The 20082-nt window shown below is 47.5% G+C and overlaps 1 protein-coding gene across 1 annotated transcript; it reads right to left on the reverse strand.

The window, feature by feature from the left end:
• Window positions 1-4921: 4921 nt before the first annotated feature.
• On the reverse strand, window positions 4922-19297 carry LOC123494749 (pollen receptor-like kinase 2). Its single transcript, XM_045231026.2, has 2 exons — window positions 18551-19297; window positions 4922-5197 (listed from the first exon to the last, which is right to left on the reverse strand). Exons 1-2 carry the CDS (start codon window positions 19224-19226, stop codon window positions 5139-5141), a joined length of 735 nt encoding a protein of 244 aa, XP_045086961.1. The 5' UTR covers window positions 19227-19297; the 3' UTR covers window positions 4922-5138.
• Window positions 19298-20082: the final 785 nt, after the last annotated feature.

Here is a 20082-nt window from a genome sequence, read left to right on the forward strand (position 1 = left end):
CCCTCCCTTGTTGGACTAGGAGAGGAGAGGGAAGGAGAGAGGGGGAAAGGAAAGGGGGGGCGCCGCCCCCCTCCTTGTCCAATTCAGACTTGGGGGGGGGGGGGGGAGGGGCGCGCGGCTGCCCCTTGGCCGCCTCTCCTCTTCCACCAATTTGGCCCATGAGGCCCAATAGCCTCCGGGCGGGGGGGGGGGGGGGGGGGGTTCCAGTAACCCCCCGGTACTCCGGTATATATCCGATAACCCCCGGAACCATTCCGGTGTCCGAATATAGTCATCCAATATATCAATCTTCATGTCTCGATCATTTAGAGACTCCTCGTCATGTCCGTGATCACATTCGGGACTCCGAACAACCTTCGGTACATCGAAACATATAAACTCACAATATAACTGTCATCGAAACGTTAAGCGTGCGGACCCTACGGGTTCGAGAACTATGTAGACATGACCGAGACACGTCTCCGGTCAATAACCAATAGCGGAACCTGGATGCTCATATTGGCTCCCACATATTCTACGAAGATCTTTATCGGTCAGACCGCATAACAACATACACTGTTCCCTTTGTCATCGGTATGTTACTTGCCCGAGATTCGATCGTCGGTATCTCAATACCTAGTTCAATCTCGTTACCGGCAAGTCTCTTTACTCGTTACGTAATACATCATACCACAACTAACTCATTAGTTGCAATGCTTGCAAGGATTAAGTGATGTGCATTACCGAGAGGGCCCAGAGATACCTCTCCGACAATCAGAGTGACAAATCCTAATCTCGAAATACGCCAACCCAACAAGTACCTTTGGAGACACCTGTAGAGCACCTTTATAATCACCCAGTTACGTAGTGACGTTTGGTAGCACCCAAAGTGTTCCTCCGGTAAACGGGAGTTGCATAATCTCATAGTCATAGGAACATGTATAAGTCATGAAGAAAGCAATAGCGACATACTAAACGATTGAGTGCTAAGCTAACGGAATGGGTCAAGTCAATCACATCATTCTCCTAATGATGTGATCCCGTTAATCAAATGACAACTCATGTCTATGGCTAGGAAACATAACCATCTTTGATCAACGAGCTAGTCAAGTAGAGGCATACTAGTGACACTCTGTTTGTCTATGTATTCACACAAGTATTATGTTTCCGGTTAATGCAATTCTAGCATGAATAATAAACATTTATCATGATATAAGGAAATAAATAATAACTTTATTATTGCCTCTAGGGCATATTTCGTTCACCCATATACCCTGGAAACATCATATACGGAGCAAAAACCCTATTTCCACCGCCGCAACCTTCTGTACCCGTGAGATCCCATCTTGGGGCCTTTTCCGGCGCTCCACCGGAGGGGGCATTGTTCACGGAGGGCTTCTACATCAACGCCATAGCCTCTCCGATGATGTGTGAGTAGTTTACCTCAGACCTTCGGGTCCATAGTTATTAGCTAGATGGCTTCTTCTCTCTCTTTGGATCTCAATACAAAGTTCTCCTCGATTCTCTTGGAGATCTATTTGATGTAACTCTTCTTTTGCGGTGTGTTTGTCGAGATCCGATGAATTGTGGGTTTATGATCAAGATTATCTTTGAACAATATTTGAATCTCCTCTGAATTCTTTTATGTATGATTGGTTATCTTTGCAAGTCTCTTCGAATTATCAGTTTGGTTTGGCCTACTAGATTGATCTTTCTTGCAATGGGAGAAGTGCTTAGCTTTGGGTTCAATCTTGCGGTGCTCGATTCCAGTGACAGTAGGGGAAACGACACGTATTGTATTGTTGCCATCGAGGATAAAAAGATGGGGTTTATATCATATTGCATGAGTTTATCCCTCTACATCATGTCATCTTGCTTAAAGTGTTACTCCATTTTGATGAACTTAATACTCTAGATGCATGCTGGATAGCGGTCGATGTGTGGAGTAATAGTAGTAGATGCAGGCAGGAGTCGGTCTACTTGTCACAGACGTGATGCCTATATACATGATCATACCTAGATATTCTCATAATTATGCTCAATTCTATCAATTGCTTGACAGTAATTCGTTTACCCACCGTAATACTTATGCTCTTGAGAGAAGCCACTAGTGAAACCTATGGCCCCCGGGTCTATTCTCCATCATATAAGTTTACATCTATTTTACTTTGCGTTCTTTACTTTTAGTTTTTATCATAAAAATACCAAAAATATTATCTTATCATCTCTATCAGATCTCACTTTTGCAAGTGGCCGTGAAGGGATTGACAACCCCTTTATCGCGTTGGTTGCAAGGTTCCTATTTGTTTGTGTAGGTGCGTGGGACTTGAGTGTGGTCTCCTACTGGATTGATACCTTGGTTCTCAAAAACTGAGGGAAATACTTACGCTACTTTACTGCATCACCCTTTCATATTCAAGGGAAAACCAACGCAGTGCTCAAGAGGTAGCAACATGGTATCATCATTTCACCCACATAGCATGTGCTAAAAAGTTGAGAGGGTTATAGGAAAAACTGGATGCACTTCGTGTACAAAATGGACAATATCTTTCGAAGTATCAGGGTTTCATACGGAAACTCAAATGTTACAAAGGGATTTCATTTTTCTGAACTTATTTGAACTCCAGACTTTTTGTGTGTTCAAAATGCACCATTCAAAGCCACATCATCAATTTTCAACCCTTTCTGACTTCATTTGTTATTTTTCATGCATTTACTGGTTTTTTTTTTGAGCTATAAGACCCTGAAATTGAAAACCAATTCAAATGAACTCTGAAAAGGTTGAAAGTTGGCATGGTATCATCATTTCACCCACATAGCATGTGCTAAAAAGTTGAGAGGGTTATAGGAAAAACTGGATGCACTTCGTGTACAAAATGGACAATCTCTTTCGAAGTATCAGGGTTTCATACAGAAACTCATCTGTTACAAAGGGATTTCATTTTTTTTGAACTTATTTGAACTCCAGACTTTTTGTGTTTTCAAAATGCATCATTCAAAGCCACATCATCAATTTTCAACCCTTTTGACTTCATTTGTTATTTTTCATGCATTTACTGATTTTTTTTGAGCTATAAGACACTGAAATTGAAAAGCATTTCACATGAACTCTGAAAAGGTTGAAAGTTGGCATGGTATCATCATTTCACCCACATAGCATGTGCTAAAAAGTTGAGAGGGTTATTGGAAAAACTGGATGCACTTCGTGTACAAAATGGACAATCTCTTTCGAAGTATCAGGGTTTCATACGGAAACTCATCTGTTACAAAGGGATTTCATTTTTTTGAACTTATTTGAACTCCAGACTTTTTGTGTGTTGAAAATGCACCATTCAAAGCCACATCATCAATTTTCAAACCTTTCTGACTTCATTTGTTATTTTTCATGCATTTACTGATTTTTTTGAGCTATAAGACCCTGAAATTGAAAAGCATTTCAAATGAATTCTGAAAAGGTTGAAAGTTGGCAGGGTATCATCATTTCACCCACATAGCATGTGCTAAAAAGTGACCCATAATTATGTGTGTCAAAAACCATTACAGATTCACATGGATAGATAAGTGACCAAATTAATAGTAGTTCATCATCACATTAAAACCAAAGTACATACATAGTTCAAATTGAACAACATATAGCTCTCCAAAGCATTTAGTTAAACCATACATTGAAACTATGTAAAACCTTTCAATGCAACAACAAATGCGATCATAATCACAACCAAGGTAGCAATTGATCCAACGGCATAATGATACCAAGGCTCGGTATGAATGGCATATTTTCTAATCTTTCTAATCTTCAACCGCATTGCATCCATCTTGATCTTGTGATCATCGACGACATCCGCAACATGCAACTCCAATATCATCTTCTCCGCTTCAATTTTTTTATTTTTTCCTTCAAGTAATTGTTTTCTTCTTCAACTAAATTTAACCTCTCGACAATAGGGTCGATTGGAATTTCTGGTTCAACCACCTCCTAGATAAATAAAATCTATGTCACGTTGGTGGGCATAATTGTCATAAACAATAAATGAACCAAATAGTTATAAAAAGATAATATATACCACATCCGAATCATAGACAGGACGAGGGCCGACGGGGGCGGAAACCAAAACCATCGCACTATATAATAACAAGGAATAATAAAAGTAAGAAAATTAGACAAGTATCTGTCTGAAGTAAGAATTTTTTCTTTCAGAAAAAAGATAAGAACAAGAGGCTCACTACGGTGGTGCTGGCGACGAGATCGGCGCGGGCGATCGACGGCGGTGAAGACGGGGACGGGACGTGATGGACCGCTAAACCTAGACAAATCTCGGGGAAAATGGAGCTCGGAGGTCGAGCTTCGAGAGGAGAAAGCTTAACTAATGCGGATCAGGCATTTCATCGAACACCTCATGTGCATAGGAGGTGAGCTAGAGCACCCAAATGCCCTCGCCTCGCCGGCCAGAAAAAACAGAGCACTGTGGAGTGCTCTGCTGCGGCGAGGGGGTATATATAGGCAACTCATTTGTCCCGGTTCGTAGCTGGAACCGGGACTAAAGCTCCCCCTTCTGTCCCGGTTCTTGGCACGAACCGGGACCAATGTATGTGGGCCAGGAGCGAGGCCCATTGGTCCCGTTCATGCCAGGAACCGGGACAAATGGGTCCAGACGAACCGAGACCAATGCCCACGATGCCCCGGCCGGCCCCCTGGGCTCACGAACCGGGACGTATGCCCCCATGGGTCCCGGTTCGTGACTGAACCTGGACTAATGGGCTGGCCAGGCGCCAAGCAAAGCCCTGTTTTCTACTAGTGAGAATTGCCAAGTTTATCTCCTTGACTGCCGTGTGAGGCTTCCGAGGTTTCTTTGATTGCACACAACTATAACACTTACAACATTTGGCGAAAGTGAAATTCAGAATTAAACTCGTAATTGATAGCCGAGACATTAAACCAAAATTAACGTGAGTACCAAACTCAAGCATCATCATTAACATCAACATAGATTTGGTTTACCGACTTATTGTGAAAATGCAAAAGGGAAAAGCGGAGCAAGCCTCCGCACTCATAGCCTTTGCCTATAAATTGTTGATATCTTGGCAAAATTACTTTATTCGACTCTCAAACTACCTTAAACCCATCTCCACCCATGAATCTGGTGACGACGAGGCGCTACTTAAGATGCTGTTGGAGGGCACGCAACATTGAGCGGTGCGCCGCAGAGATCCTTATTTCCTGAGGATTCCAGGGAAAGTTCGAATGAGAAGGTGCATATATCATGGCAAAATCAAATCTACACATAAGCAATTTGGTGTGTTCTGTATGTTTGCCAAATGCAATTACCACATGAATGTCCACGTGTATAGAGTAGTTTGGTTACATGGCCGGTGCTGAACATTGTCCATGGTACCGAGAGGAAACAACTCTTTAGTTTGTGACACTATAACAATTGATGTTTGACCACATGCATTTCTAGTTAACCTTGAGTTACATTTTTTGCAAGAATCTTGAGTTATGCTAGATATGGTGTCATCTTACACTGTCGATTGGTCAAAAATATTACTCATAACTCCTTCACCATTTAGGTTTAGCCGAGTATTAACGAATTTTGGTTGCACGGTGATGTGATGTGACTGCTTGGACTAAGATCGCACATGATATGTTTGACAGCTCAGTGTCCTATATAGCAAAATAAATAATTCCTACTACTTGTACTTTTCTCAAGATGCACACATGTCACCTCATCAAATATGCTACATTATTTAGTTACATGCTTCATTCCACTATTTATCTTTGTTTATCTTGTAACACATCCACATCACTAAGTCATGCATGTGCGCCGCATAATCAACATGTCATCTCATCCTGGCACTTTATCCATGTCATCAACCAATCAATCTTAGCATGCATTTTCACGTCAAGCTCCTTTTGTTTTTTGACTATTTGAAGAATATTATGGGTTTTTAAAGACCACGGTTTTTAAAACTTAGATCTGTTTGGCTTCAACAATACCATAGTTCTATAAATATTAGTATGCCCAATATCTTTTTTGTAGTATATGAGAAAGATGTCTTGACCTCTTTTTGTAAACCAAACTGAGAAAATCACAGTTCTTAGGAACTGAAGTATTCATTGCCAATGCATTAGAATGCTAAAGTTTTAGATTATTATGGTTTTGAAAATATTGTGTTGCCAAACTAGTTAATCTCTCTTGGGCCACTACCAGCTGAAAACTCTTGGTGAGGTAGGATTTTCCTTGGCCCGCTGACCACCATGATCACGAGACCGATAATGCAGAGCACATGGATATCTCTCAAATGCACAAAAAAGTGGCTCATGGTCTCAAACACACTTTGGATAGTTGACCACCGCTAGTAATGGGATAGTGAAATTGTGTGTTTCATGGGGTTAGCCCGCCTTATTCAGAAATTACAGATCACCTTATGATCGACTGATTCCCTAGGAAAATATGGAGGTATGCCCTCTCGTGGTTTGGATTTACAATTTATACACCTTGTCGTTGCAATAGCTATCCTTGGTAAAGGTGTGGTGGACAAACAGAGCACAAATTTGGATCACCGTTGGAAGGCGTCAAAAAGGGCAAGTTCTGGAATAGGCACAATGCCTGATTGTTCCTTAACATATCACATACACCTTCTTTCATTATGACTAGAGTCAAAGGTAAGGTTGTCGGTTGTGAAATTTGGCGGAATAATGGTGGAAGAGTAGGCTTTAGTAGTATTTTTCTGGTGAGGTACCTTTGGACGTGCTTTAACTTATGTAACCATTTTACTTCTTAGTAAATGAAACAAGGGAAATATTTGGCCTAGAAAAATGTGTGTGTTGCAATAGTATGTTGATTTGCTATAGTTTAATCATGCTTATGCATAGGATTCCAAAATAAGGAGACGATTTCTTCATTGAGTTAAAATACTTAATGTGGTAGCCAACAATTGATTTTATATTCATATTCATTTCTCCATCATGTGTATAACCCCATCCTCGTTGTTTCTCTACGCTTTTCAAGTTTGGCCACATATGTTGTGTCCTCCCATATTTCCTCGGCAACTTTGTTGCCCCCCATCTCTCCTATATATGATGCCATTGTCACTCTACACCATTGTGCGTAGTTTGTTTGCATGGAAATGCATGAATGTGTGTTTTGTTGTGAATGGATTCTTTATGCCTAGGGCATTGTTAGATAATTGGTGTTAGGGTAGTGATCGGAGAGAAAGGAGATAGAAAATATGGCAACATAAAAGGAGGCTACACCGTGGATGATCGACATGATCAAATGGCAGGTCAAAATAAGTTTGTTCGAGGCTTTATATCCAAAGTCCGAGAGCCATGCCCGCAACACAATATTAGTATGTTAGGAGAACCCAACCTGACACACAAGCCTAAAACTTACGAGACTGATCCAAAGCGAAAAAGTTGTTGACAAAATAAGAATCAACCAAGGAATCTTGATGATAAATATGCATGTCATTGAGTTAATATGTGTTGTTCAATCTTGATTTAGTTGTCCAGAGACCTTAACTTCAATGCTAAATAAATTCCATATATTTATGTGCATCTCTACTAATTTTCTTACAAACTACAAAATTCATATAATCTTCTTTCTCTAAAGGAGGAAGTTAGTAATCATTTAACTTGTTTTGATTTTCAAATTACAAGTTGCCTTTGATTGTAGCTTCTTGTTTGCGGTGAGGCCTTTTCAAGCATAGTTCTGCTTGTTTGAGATCAAATAAGTACACTTTATACTCAAATTTTACACTTTATAAACTTGGTTTTACCATAATGCAGTTTTAATGTGTATGCTTTCTATTACTTAGTTCGCATGTGTATGTTTTGTATTACTTAGTTTTAATGCAGTTTTAATGTGTATGCTTTCTATTATTTATTACAATGTTATGTTTTATGTAGTTGGATTGTATATTAAAAAAATGACCATCTTTGTGCTCAATTTAAACTATATTTACTAAGAAGAATTACATCATTTTTGAAACAATGCCCATTAACAAAACCATGTCACAAAAGTCCCTAAAATGTGAACATGAGTAAAATGACAAAATCATACGTGTTGAATTGATTTTTGAAATTTTTGTGAATTATATAGTGTATGTAAATAGCGTGTATGAATTTGTGGTCATGTGTATTTTATCATTCTTAAATATCATTGTAGAGGTCGCTAAAGCGTATGTTCTAATAAATATCTTAATGAATTGTTCGAGTGAATGATGTAAAGTAAGAAAGAGTATAGAAATTTCTAGAGTACCAATATTTTATTTTTGACAATTGTCATGTTTTTTTATCCCTTTTTCATGATCCAATATGTCTTACAAGGTACAATAGATTCAAGATAAGTTGACACTATAGTTGGTATTAAAATATCATGTCGTACAATTATCATCGAGAAACACAAAAATGACATGAATATAAGCTATTTGAGTTGATATCTTCACCACGATGCACTTGGTACCATATGGTGTACACCAAATGCTCCAACCAATTTGTGTCCAATAGCAGGTTTTGCATGAAATTAAACATAAAAAATGTAGTTAAGATATCCTTCAGTATAATACTTATGATGTTCATTGGAGAGAGACTACCAGCCAATCTGAACTCGTCACAACTGATCAGATTGATTTATACATTTGTGATGCACACCATGGTTTGTGGTTTGGCCCAATCTCAGTAGAAATAACGAGGATATTTATGGTATTAGCAATGTATATTTCAAGATAGCATCTGTAGAGGAGATTAATCAAAACATGGTAATAAACCATAAGTTGAATTCTATTCACCAAATTGAAAGCAATATCCCTAGTACCTATCATAATTAATTTCAACCATCTTGGATATGGTATTGAAGGAGAGCAACCAATATTTCCAAGTGGATATGATATGATATTCTATATGAGATAGATATATCTTGGTACCTCTGGATTCAAAAGCTCAAGAAAGGCATCACTCTATGCTAGTCAAAGAACGCTAGTTGATTCTATTCATGCATGCCTGTTTCCTATTAATTTAGTGGTATTGTTTGCGACTGTGTAATTAAAATAGGCGTGAGGATGAGTTGGATCATTGATTGAGTAATTTTAAATTTTTGTTTAATCTCCTCCAGAGCACAAAGGAGATCAAATTAGAGTCACAATTCAATTGTTTTGCAAATAATAATCCACTAAAAAGATTCATTTTTGTGTGTCATGATTGATTACTCCTTTCCTCCATTTTTAAAGAGTTCCATTGGATGCCCAATATCTCAATCAAAAGATGAGGGTTAGAATAAACATAATATTGTTCATGGAAAAGAGGAGAAAGATCTTCTAGCTACATAAGGGGAGGATGTAGCCAAGACGGTAATTTGATATTTTTTGGGCGGACCAAACCAAGGATAAGATCTAGGTATTGTTTAGTGGTAGCCATGATTTCAGCTTTGCTGCAACAACTTGTAGAGGCATTTATTATAATTTTCATGTCCTTAGGTATGGGCCTTATATTTCACAATAACCATTTCCAGTCATCATATACTAGGTATTATTTACTTGGAAGAGACAATATTCCATACTAAATAATATCGGCCCATAACCATGAGTTGAAATGCATTAGATCTTGTATCACTTATCAACGAGGCCTAACCTTTGCTATTCCATAAGAAATCATTTCTCTTTCAGTATTATGAAACGCCAATGCTCGAATAAAGGAAAATAGAGTATAATAGAAAATTAAACAAAGCGGTCGACCCAAATATAGTTGATCAACCTAAAGGGAAATATGCTATAATATGTATATTGGCATTAAAGCATCTCCTTGCAATTCCCATCATTTACCTGCTTAAAGCATCGACATGAATCTTTTTATTTTTAATTCAGTTAATGGCTGGATTTATTATATTGATGCTTTTATCAACCTTTCGTGATGCACTTCATAGACCATACGTAGTGGATCATATTTATTTCCCCTCCCTTTGTCCACATCCCTTTAGTTTTGCGTCACATCCTAGAATTTATTTTTTAGCTATCAAACATAACAAACAATACCCCACCCCAAGAAGTGTTGAGGGTAGTAAGGCCCTGTTTGCTTCAGCTGTGGATTTCTAAAAGCAGCTGTGGAAAAATAGCTGTGGAAAATCTGATGTGAAAAAGATGTAGGTCATTTGGCAAACCAGCTGATACAACTTTTTCAGATTTTGGCCCGCAGCGGAATCAGATTTTGGAAAGCACGTCCTGGGCTGCTTTCGCTTTTGGTTCAGATTTTGGCAGCGGATTTCTGGATTCAGATTCTGCTGGGTTCGCCCTTTGGTTTAGATTCTGCTGCGCGGCAGCGGAATCCGTTGATGAAAGCTGAACCAAACAGGGCCTAAGACTAATTTAGATGATACATTCTTCTTCTTACTTCCCGTTCTTGGTTTAGGAAAGGTGAGTACTTTTTGAAAGATCCAGCAGTGCTGTCTTTTCATGTTGATCATAGCAGGGAGCAATGGATAAAAAAGGAAATACATGGGGGGTGATCCTAAGATCACAAAGGAGCAAAGGAAAAAGAGTTCAGAAAAGAAAAACTACAGCCGGTCGACCAGCGTTGTCATCAGCCTATCCCTTCCGGTGGTAAGGTGAACGGGTGCAGTAAACAGGTTGCTCCAGCCTGTCTCCATAGGTCAATACCCTGTATGATGGCCTGTAGAACCTCTCGCCTCGAAGCCTCTTTGCTTCTGAACGTGCAGTCGTTCCGGTGTCTCCAGATTTCCCAAGCTGCTAGCATCATCAGTGATCTTATGCCTTTTCTGAACTCAGGTTTTGTGCCCTCCACTATACCCATGATCCGATCAGTACTACTGTGCGGTTCGCGAGTAAATTGCAGTCTTAGAGTTTCGCAGCCAATCCAAGATGACAGGCTGCTCCAAATCGCCGTGGTGAAAGGGCACGACCAGAATATGTGGTCAGCCGTCTCAAGGTTTCTGAAGCAGAATTGGCAGAAATATGCATTGGGCCATCCACGTCGCTGAAGCCGGTCATTGCACCAGAACCTGTTGAGCAGCATTAACCAAAAGAAGATCTTCAGTTTCCCTGGCGCCCAAGTCTTCCAGATGATCTGAGGGAAATTGGAGGTGCGGATCGCCTGGAACTGCGCCTTATAAGCCGATGCGGCGGTGTAGCAGCCGCTGGTCTCCAGGTTCCACCTTATCTCGTTGCCCACAGCTGCAGTGAGGTTGACCGGCATCAAGCGCAGGAGCCGCGCCAAGGCCACACAGTCGCAGACGATCAGGTCTGTCTGCCCATGCGCTAGGTCAAGAATCCAGCGGTCATTGCTAAGGGCATCGGCGACCGTTCTGTTCTTCCTCCTCGAGTGCTTATAGAACGCCAGAAAAAGCAATCGCAGCGTGCCTGCCTGATGCCAGGAACAAGTCCACAACCTAGCCGTCTGGCCGTCGCCCACCGTGACCGAGGTGGCCGCGCTGAAAAACAGACGATCAGAGTCAGAGCATGGCACCTCCATTCCAACCCATGGTCTGTCTGGGTGTTTCCAGGTTAACCAAAGCCATCGCTGGCGCAGGGCTCGGCCGAAGCGCTCAAGATTGAGAATGCCCAACCCTTCTTTCTCCAGCGGGGAGTAGACCTTGTTCCAATTTACCTTGCATTTGCCTCCAGAAAGCTCTTCCTCTTGTGCCCACAGAAAGCGGCGCCTTACTTTGTCAATCTCCTTGAAAAGTTTCTTTGGCATACAGAGTACGGTCATAGCAAAAACTGGGATGGCAGTTAGCACTGCTCTGACAAGTACCCATCGTCCAGCAATGGTCATGAGTCTGCCCTTCCATCCTGCCAACCTTGCTCTGATCCGATCCAAGACAAACTGAAGATGCACCAGCCGTGTTCTTGTCAGAGTGAGCGGGAGGCCCAGATATTTAAGCGGGAATGAGGTGATGGTGCCTCCAAAACTCTGAAGAAGCTGCTGGATGTCCACATTGTCGCATCGAATTGGTGTTGCCATTGATTTTTGTCGGTTGATCTTCAGGCCCGTGGCCTCGCCAAACATATTCAGGATGGTGTTGAGCACCTCCATCTCCTCTTGGTCTGGGTTCATGAAAACGACCGCATCATCCGCGTAGAGACTGACCCTTAGTTTCAGTTCCCTTCTTGGCAATGGTTGCATCATCTGCCGCTGGACTGCTATATCAATCAGGCGTTGCAACGGGTCCATGGCTAGGATAAACGGTAGAGGGGAGAGTGGATCACCCTCGCGAAGGCCCTTGCGGTGCTGGATTTTCCTCCCTGGCACTCCATTTAGCAGGAACTCCGAGCGTGATGAAGCCAACAACCAGGCGATCCAATCTCTCCATCTAGCGCTGAAACCCAGCTCTTGCAATAGCTCCAGTAAGTAATCCCAAGACACGCTATCAAACGCTTTGGAGATGTCCAATTTCAGCAGCAGAGCTGGGGTTTTGGTGCGGTGCAGAGCACGAACTCCATTCTGAACATACAGGAAGCTCTGTTGTATACACCTCGTCTTCAAGAAAGCTGACTGTGCAGGGGAGACGATCGTGTGAATTACTTTGGTCAGCCGAATTGACAGCACCTTAGTGATCAGCTTAGCAAAAGAGTGGATCAGACTGATTGGGCGAAAGTCTGTCATCCGCACGGCCCCGTCCTTCTTTGGCAGCAGTGCCACAAAAGCAGTGTTCAGAGCAGCCAAATTACCACCAGCAAGGTGATAGAACTGGTGAAAAGCCGCCATGGTATCGTTGCTCATGATCGACCAACAAGTTCTGAAGATGGTGCCACTGAAACCATCGGGGCCCGGCGGCTTCTCCATCGGCGATTGCATGATAGCCGCCCAGACCTCTCCTTTCGTGAAAGGATTATCCAAGCCAGCTGCTTGAATCCTTGGTAACTGCAGCTCGCTCCAGTTGAGGGTCACATTTCGACCGGTGTCCGTTGTCATCACCTTGCTGAAGTGATCGTAAATGATCTGCGCCTTGTCACTATGAGTCGTGGCACACTGATCATCGCTCTGAATTGTACGGATGAGGTTCTTGTGTCTTTTGGAGCAGCATTTGGCATGGAAGAACTTTGTGATGGCGTCACCTGCCCGCAGCTAGAGCACCCTGGAATCTTCTCTCCTTCTGCCCCTTTCAATGGCCGCAAGCCCCACCAGGCGTACCTTGAGCAGCTTGCGCAGCTTGAACTCAGCTTCTGACAGAGATCTTGTCTCCTGCGCCACGTCCAACCGAAGAATTATCTCGCTGGCAATGTGGAATTGTATCTTCGCGTCGCTGAACAATGATCTGCTCCAGATCTTCAGGTCGTGCGCCACCCTGCTAAGCTTGATTTGCAAACGTGCAAAAGCGCAGCGCTGCTGAACCGGCCTATTCCAAGCATGCTCGACTGTAGTGTGAAAGTGCGGGAATTTCGGCCAGAAGGATTCAAATTTGAAGTGAGCATGACGGATCGGAGCGTTGCATGGTGCAAGGATCAGTGGGCAGTGGTCGGAGCACGCCGTGGCTGCGGCCATCAGGCCATAGGTGGGGAAGAGAAGCTCCCAGCTAACCGTGCAGAAGAATTTATCTATACTAACCAGCGTGGGGTTTTGTCGTTCATTACTCCATGTGAACCTCCTATTTTTACACTTGATTTCCCGTAAACCAACCGCATCTAAAGCCGCCCTAAACTTCCCCATGATCCGCCGATTCAGCTTGAAGTTCTTATCTCTAGCTTCGTAGATAATGTTGAAGTCGCCGGTAAGAAGCCAGGGATCACTAGGGGGTGCAGACCTTGCCAGCTCGAGAAGGAACGCGTCCTTCCGAGCGTCGTCCGCCGGCCCGTAGACTGTAGTTAACCAGAAGACAGTGGCCGATCGGATGATGGTCACTTTTGCAGTGATGGCGAATTCTCCTACGGCCTGAGACACGATCGAAACGATCTGGCTGTCCCACAAAATGGCAACCCCGCCGCTGGATCCGATCGCAGGTAACACTACGCAGTCGGCTAATGTGCTACCACCTATATCCCTCACTAGGGCTGGGGACCAGTCGTCGATCTTTGTTTCCTGAAGACAGAGGATCGCTGGTCGATGCACAGCTACTGCTTCGCAGACAACGTCCCGTTTGGCCGGCATATTGAGCCCTCGCACATTCCAGCTAATTATGGGGCAAAGGTTGTCATCCATATGGAAACATGATCATACTCCAACGGCTACTAGTTTCATTGATCGAAATTAAACCGAATGACAATGACAAACACACTCCGCCATCTTCCAGGGAACGCTGATGCCCACCAATAGGCCCCAAATTGCAGCAGCGCCATCTACACCTAACAGCTAACCCTACAGGGATTACATTGGATCCTAACTCAACCCCGCTTAAGGTCGGGCGCCGCTGGAGACTTCTAAAGCATTGTACTAACATGATCAGACAGCGGCCTCCTCGGCAGCTCCATTAGTGCCGGCCATGGCGGCCGCCACACGCAGTGCCTCCTTGTTGAGGCGAGTCAGCTTGGCGATGCAGGCAATGTCACCATCGGTGAGCGGTTCGTCGAACTTGCGCAGCAGCTTCTCGGCCGTCTTGGCGGTCATCTTCTCCTTTGGACCAAGCAAGCCTAGCTCGCGCACCAGCCGCAGCGTCCCCCGCTGCGCGACAGGCACGGTCGTCGGGTTTGAAGCTTGCCGGGTGCTATGGCGAACAGGGGCAGGTGCAGCTCTGGTCTTGGGCGGGGCCGACAAGCGACGCACCGGCGCCTCCGGCACCAGCGGCGACTTGGTGGCTTGAAAGAGGCGCAGCGGGGCCGCGGCCAGCTCTGAAGCCTCGCTCTCTGCACCAAGCTGAAGGCAACAGACCTGCTGGGTGACGGCCCCCAGCTGCATCTCCACCGCCGTGGGGCGGGCCGGCTCTTTGCGACTGAGAAGGCCCACCGCAGCGCTTGGGCCAGCCAGGGTTGGGCCGAAGGTGTCTGGCAGGCCCGCAGCCGGCGCGTTGACATTGTTGACTTGGTCGTTGAACTCCAGCGGTGCCAAGACTGCAGCTGCCACGTGGGCCTCCAGCTCAGCAGCCATGCAGTCGAAGGGGGGTGGCTGCGAAAGCTGGCTCTTGGCGCCGGCGAAAAAGTCGGCGATGGGGTCGGGAATTGCAGCAGCGTCGGCGGGGGGCGGCGGGGGGGGGGGGGGGCGCGGTGCATGGAGAAGAGCACCCCCCGCACCCGTGGCGTGGCGACGGCCAGTGTTGTGACGCCCCCGCGAGCTCTCCGAGCGACGCTACCCAGGCGGGGAGCGGCTGTGGCGTCGAGAGGAGCTCTCCTGCTCCGGCGCCTTCTCCTTCCCGGCGCGGCTTCGGCCCAGAAGCGTGTCCTTCCAGGATCTGCGCCCGCCCTGGTCTTCTCTGTCGTCGTCCTTGCGGCCACCACCATCGCGGGGGGCACCGCGGCAACCCACATCAGCAAGCACGGCGAGCTGACGCCGGGGATGCGGCTCGCGCTGGCCATCCTCCACTCCTTTCTTCCAAGAGCCGACGGGGATGATCCGCGGCATGGGTCTGTCGTCGTCGTCGGAGTCCGAAGAGGGGAGGCCGCTCTGCGCCGAGCGCGGTGACCGCGGCTCGTAGGGCGACCAGTCTTCGATGCGGTCCACATGGATGAGGACGTCGTTGCGGCTTGCAGATGGAGGCGCGGCGACGACACGGCCCGGCGGCGAGAAACCCAGCATCTCCTCCACGCGGCCCGCCCCACGTTCCATCCGCCAGAACGTGTGCTTGGTCGGGATGAGACCCACGTCCCACACCCACACCCAGCAGGCGAAGCTCTTGGTGTGGCTGCGCTCGTACGTGCGGCTGTCGAGGTGGTCGACGCGGCAGCCGAGAGCTTCCTCGGCCCCTTCGACGGACCAGAATTGCTGCGGCATCTTCTCGATGACTACCTGGACATGGTAGTTGAAGGTTTGAACCACCGCGTGGTCGTCCTCGTGCCAGCTCTTGATGAAGAACTTGGCGCTGTCGACCGACAGCGAGCCCAGCTTGACAACTTGGTCTTGATGGATCGGCAGATCGAAGATGATGAGGTAGTCCTCCGGGTCGTGGCTGGTGATCCGCAGCAGGTGCGGCGGGATGCGCAGCCGAGCCTCGAGCTCTTGCCCGACCGCCATGGCGCTGGAAGTTCGCCGCGCATCCGCCGCCGTGAGCAACACCGCCTGGCGCTTGAGGACGAAGGTGGCGTGCTCCAGCGCAGGGGTGGACATCACCACCTTGCAGCTGTGCCGCGGACGGCGCGCGGGGCCGGCGACGCGGGTGCCCTCCATGGCAAGAGGCGCTGACGTGGTGGTGGATGTAGGCACGGGAGCGGAGGGGCAGCGGAGGCAAAGCGGATTATATCCCGTGCCGGCACCCTAGCGGTGGCCGCGGCGGGGTTTCGCATGGGATTCTGTGGGCACTCGCGACCGAAATGGCCGGAGTGGTTGCAGATGATGCAGCAGATCGGGTCACGACAATCCTTCCTACGGTGCTTCTTGCTCAGGCAGCGAAAGCATTTGCCGCGGAACTGGCTTAAGAAAGCAGCCCAGCCGACAGCAGCATTGAAGTCGCCTCGACGCCCATGCCTAGCCAGAGAGGGGCGCGGCCTATAGGCCGCCGTGCCAGAGCTTGGGCGCCGGTTTTTCCGGGACGAGACCTCAGTCCAACTCCCATCCAGCTCAGGAGGGGGGGAGTTAACACCAGCAGCGGGAGCAACTACAATGGATTGAAGGCGCGGTCGCTCCGAAAAAGGAAGCGAGGCAGGATCAGCGGCCAGATCCACCGGGCGGAGCGGGGGTGCCGTGGAAGAGCACTCCCCACGAAGCAGAATCCGAGGCGGAGAGCCGGGATCTCGCGCATTGAAACCACGGGGCAGCTGCGAGTCCGGCACTATGGACAGACCGGAGGACGCAGGGGAGGCCGGTGAGGTCGCACGCAGGCTACCACTAGCACTAGATCTACGAGAGCACGGCGGACCCATACCGGCCAGCAGGCAGCAGCTGGCGGGCGCCGCGAGGTGGCCGCCGCGGCCGGAGTGGCCCACGGCGCAGGGGCCGGCGCAACTAGGGAGGGGGGTGGCCGCCGCGGCCGGAGTGGCCAGCAGCGCGGGTAGAGGATCCATGTTTCATACCGAGCCACTACTCTTTCAAGTTTGAAGCTGCAAAAGCCAATAGCAAAGGTGAGTACTAAGAATTGTAGCGCTAAAGTATGAGCCCCTGGACTAGCGATTGCTTCTCCAGAAGCCTTACACTAGACGCTACGGTGTTGAAGTATGTGACTCATGGTGCTCCTACCTATTGAGCTTTGTATTTTATTGACATATTTAGTAATAAACTTTTAGATATATTGGATAATACCTTCTCTCATCCATATTACTTGTTGTTGGTTAAGTACAAAATTATACTGGGAGTAGTAAATTCCAAAAGAAAAAAACATAATAGTATATTGACTTGCTTAGTAGAGTACTTGGACCCCTTCTCCTGGGTTGTATGCTTGGCGGCTAAGCAAGAGGCATGACCTCGCTTTAAGTTAATTTCGAGAGGAGTTGGGGTTCAGTTTGTTTTTTCTTCACGTAGTTCTTGTAGCCAAAGCTTCTATACATCGACTCTCTAATTCATCCGATTTAGCTGGAGGTAAGTCGTCTGAAAATAGAAATTAGGTTCAATTGATTTCTGAAGCGAAGGAAGGAGGCGGCACGCAACACCGAGGCCTCGGACGGCGGCGCCGAGGCGAGTGAAGTGAGGCCCGAGGACGCCGGCAAGGCCTCGACCAGGAACGGGCCGCAGTTGGCGGCAGCAGTGGCGAGTCTACTAGGTGGGCTTCATCAGGCTTAAGCCTACCCTCCACAAACATATTTCAGCTAACCATACCATTTAACAATTATATTTATGTGCTTTACATGCAAGAATCACAATGCAATTGCTAATTAGGCTTAGAACTTGATGTTTGAGCCTACCCTTCATTTTCATGCTAGATTCGCCACTGGGCAGCAGCCAACATAAACGAGTAAGAAACTTAATGTCCAGGGTGGGAGGGGGGGTGTGCAGGGCTTGCCGGACAAATCTTGTTGTTCGCCAGTTTAGAGAGATGGCCGGGGACCTCAACCAGCATGGCGGTGGGGGCGGTGAGTGAGGGCGGGGCGGCGAGGCTGGCGTGGGGCGCAATGGGACGCGGACTGCGGTGCGTGGCAGTGGGTTCGGCCGGCGGTCCTTGCGGTGGTCTTGGGAAGGAGACGAGGAAGGCTGGAGGTTGAAGATCAAAATCCGACCGTTTGGTTAACGGGTTGTGCCAAATAGCGGCTCTCTTTCAAATCAGGGGCTCTCTTTCAAATCAGGTATAGCGGGGCTATAGTGAGCATCCTGCTCAAACTGATATAGGGGGGCTATAGTTAGACTGGATGAACTGATCCGAATTGAATTGTCAGTCCACCTGACCCTTAGACAGTCCCTACTTCATCAACCTTTAATTCCTCGGAACTGATACTAACTTGAACTGAGCGCGACAAATGCGAGAATGAACATTAAGCAGTCAGGCTCCGGGATAACGTAAGCACGTATGTGCAGGCACGTCGCCGTGCAACGAACGATCGAACTCACCTTGGAACGAGGCGGCGTCGAACCGGCTGAGCACTTCGGGGATGGGGCCGGAGAGTTGGTTGTCGGAGACGTCGAAGAGCAGGAGCTCCTTCTGGTCGAAGTTCGGGATTGCCCCCTGGAAGCGATTCCTGGCGAGCTGCACCACGAGCAGCTTGGGCGAGGTGATGGAGCCCGGGATGGGCCCCGTGAAGGCGTTGTCTCCGAGGAAGAGCTTCTTGAGTCCCCGCATGGCCGCGAAGGCGCCGTTCGGTATGTCGCCGGCGAGGCGGTTCCGGGAGAGGTAGAGCGTCTTGAGGGCAGGGAGCGCAGAGAGCCCAGCCGGGAACGCGCCCGTGAGGTTGTTGTTGGCGAAGCTGAGCACGCGGAGGCCCGGGAGGGTCGCGAGCGGGGCCATGTCAGGGACGGCGCCCTGCAGGCCGAGGTACTCGAGGCGGAGCCCGAGCACCTGGTTTGTGACCGGGTGGCACCGCACCCCGTACCACACCGGCGCCTGGCACGGGCCGGTGCCGGTGGAGGAAACCCACTGGTCGAGCGGCGCCGGAGGGCGGTCGCCCACGGGCCCGCGCAGGGTCGCCCGGAAGGTCAGCAGCACGTCGCCCTCGGACGCGGCGGCGGCCGCCGCGACGAAGGCCGCCAGGACAAGGAGGAGCAGCCCGGACGCGCCGTCGCTGAACATGGCGAGCGTGGCGCGTGCGGATGGCGGAGGATTAATGAGAGGCGTGCGGCGCGTGCGCGTGCGGTGGCTGCGGCGGCTAAAGAAACGCGGAGGTGGGAGGTGGTGGGGAGTTGGTGGGGAGGAGGAGGGACGACGGAGGTGAAGGGGAGAGCTAAGAATACGCGTGCCGGGTGCGTTGGACTGTACATGCGGAGTGGCCGTGGCTTAGGTTCCGAGGCCTATCGTTTGGCAAGTAGCAGTGGTAGCAGCCGTGCGAAGTACATAGTAGTATTAGCACGTTAGGAACAAGGCAGATTTTCCAAGTGCTATTTTTTTTAGGAAATCTTTCGATCTATTCATCTTCAATAATGGCAGTATAACGAATATCAAAAAATAGTAAAAATTACATCCGGATCCGTAGACCACCTAGCGACGACTACAAGGACTGAAGCGAGCCGAAGGCGCGCCGCCCTCATCGCCCCTTCATCGTCGGAGTCGTACACAACTAGTTGTAGTAGACAGTCAGGAAGTCGTCGTGCTAAGGCCCCATAGGACCAGCGCACCAGAACAGCAACCGCCATCTATTAAAGCAACAAAGTGATGTCAAAAGCCTTATTGTTGCAAATTTGGAACACTTGATGTAGATGTTATAAATTTGGAGTAATATTTTTTGCATATATATACTACACCAATTGAAGCAGCATATTTGCCCCCTTGTGATGTAAAGAGGGGTCCTGCCCTATTTTTGGGCACCTATTGGAGATGATCTTATAATCCCTAAAAGCCGTCCAACCTTGGCCCCTTGTTGTGCACATTTATGTTTCTATGCCTATGCGGTGCTATGGGCTATGATGCATATAAATGAAGCAAACAAATA

This window comes from Aegilops tauschii, chromosome 7 (assembly GCF_002575655.3).
Source record: "Aegilops tauschii subsp. strangulata cultivar AL8/78 chromosome 7, Aet v6.0, whole genome shotgun sequence".
NCBI classification, from domain to species: Eukaryota; Viridiplantae; Streptophyta; class Magnoliopsida; order Poales; family Poaceae; genus Aegilops; species Aegilops tauschii.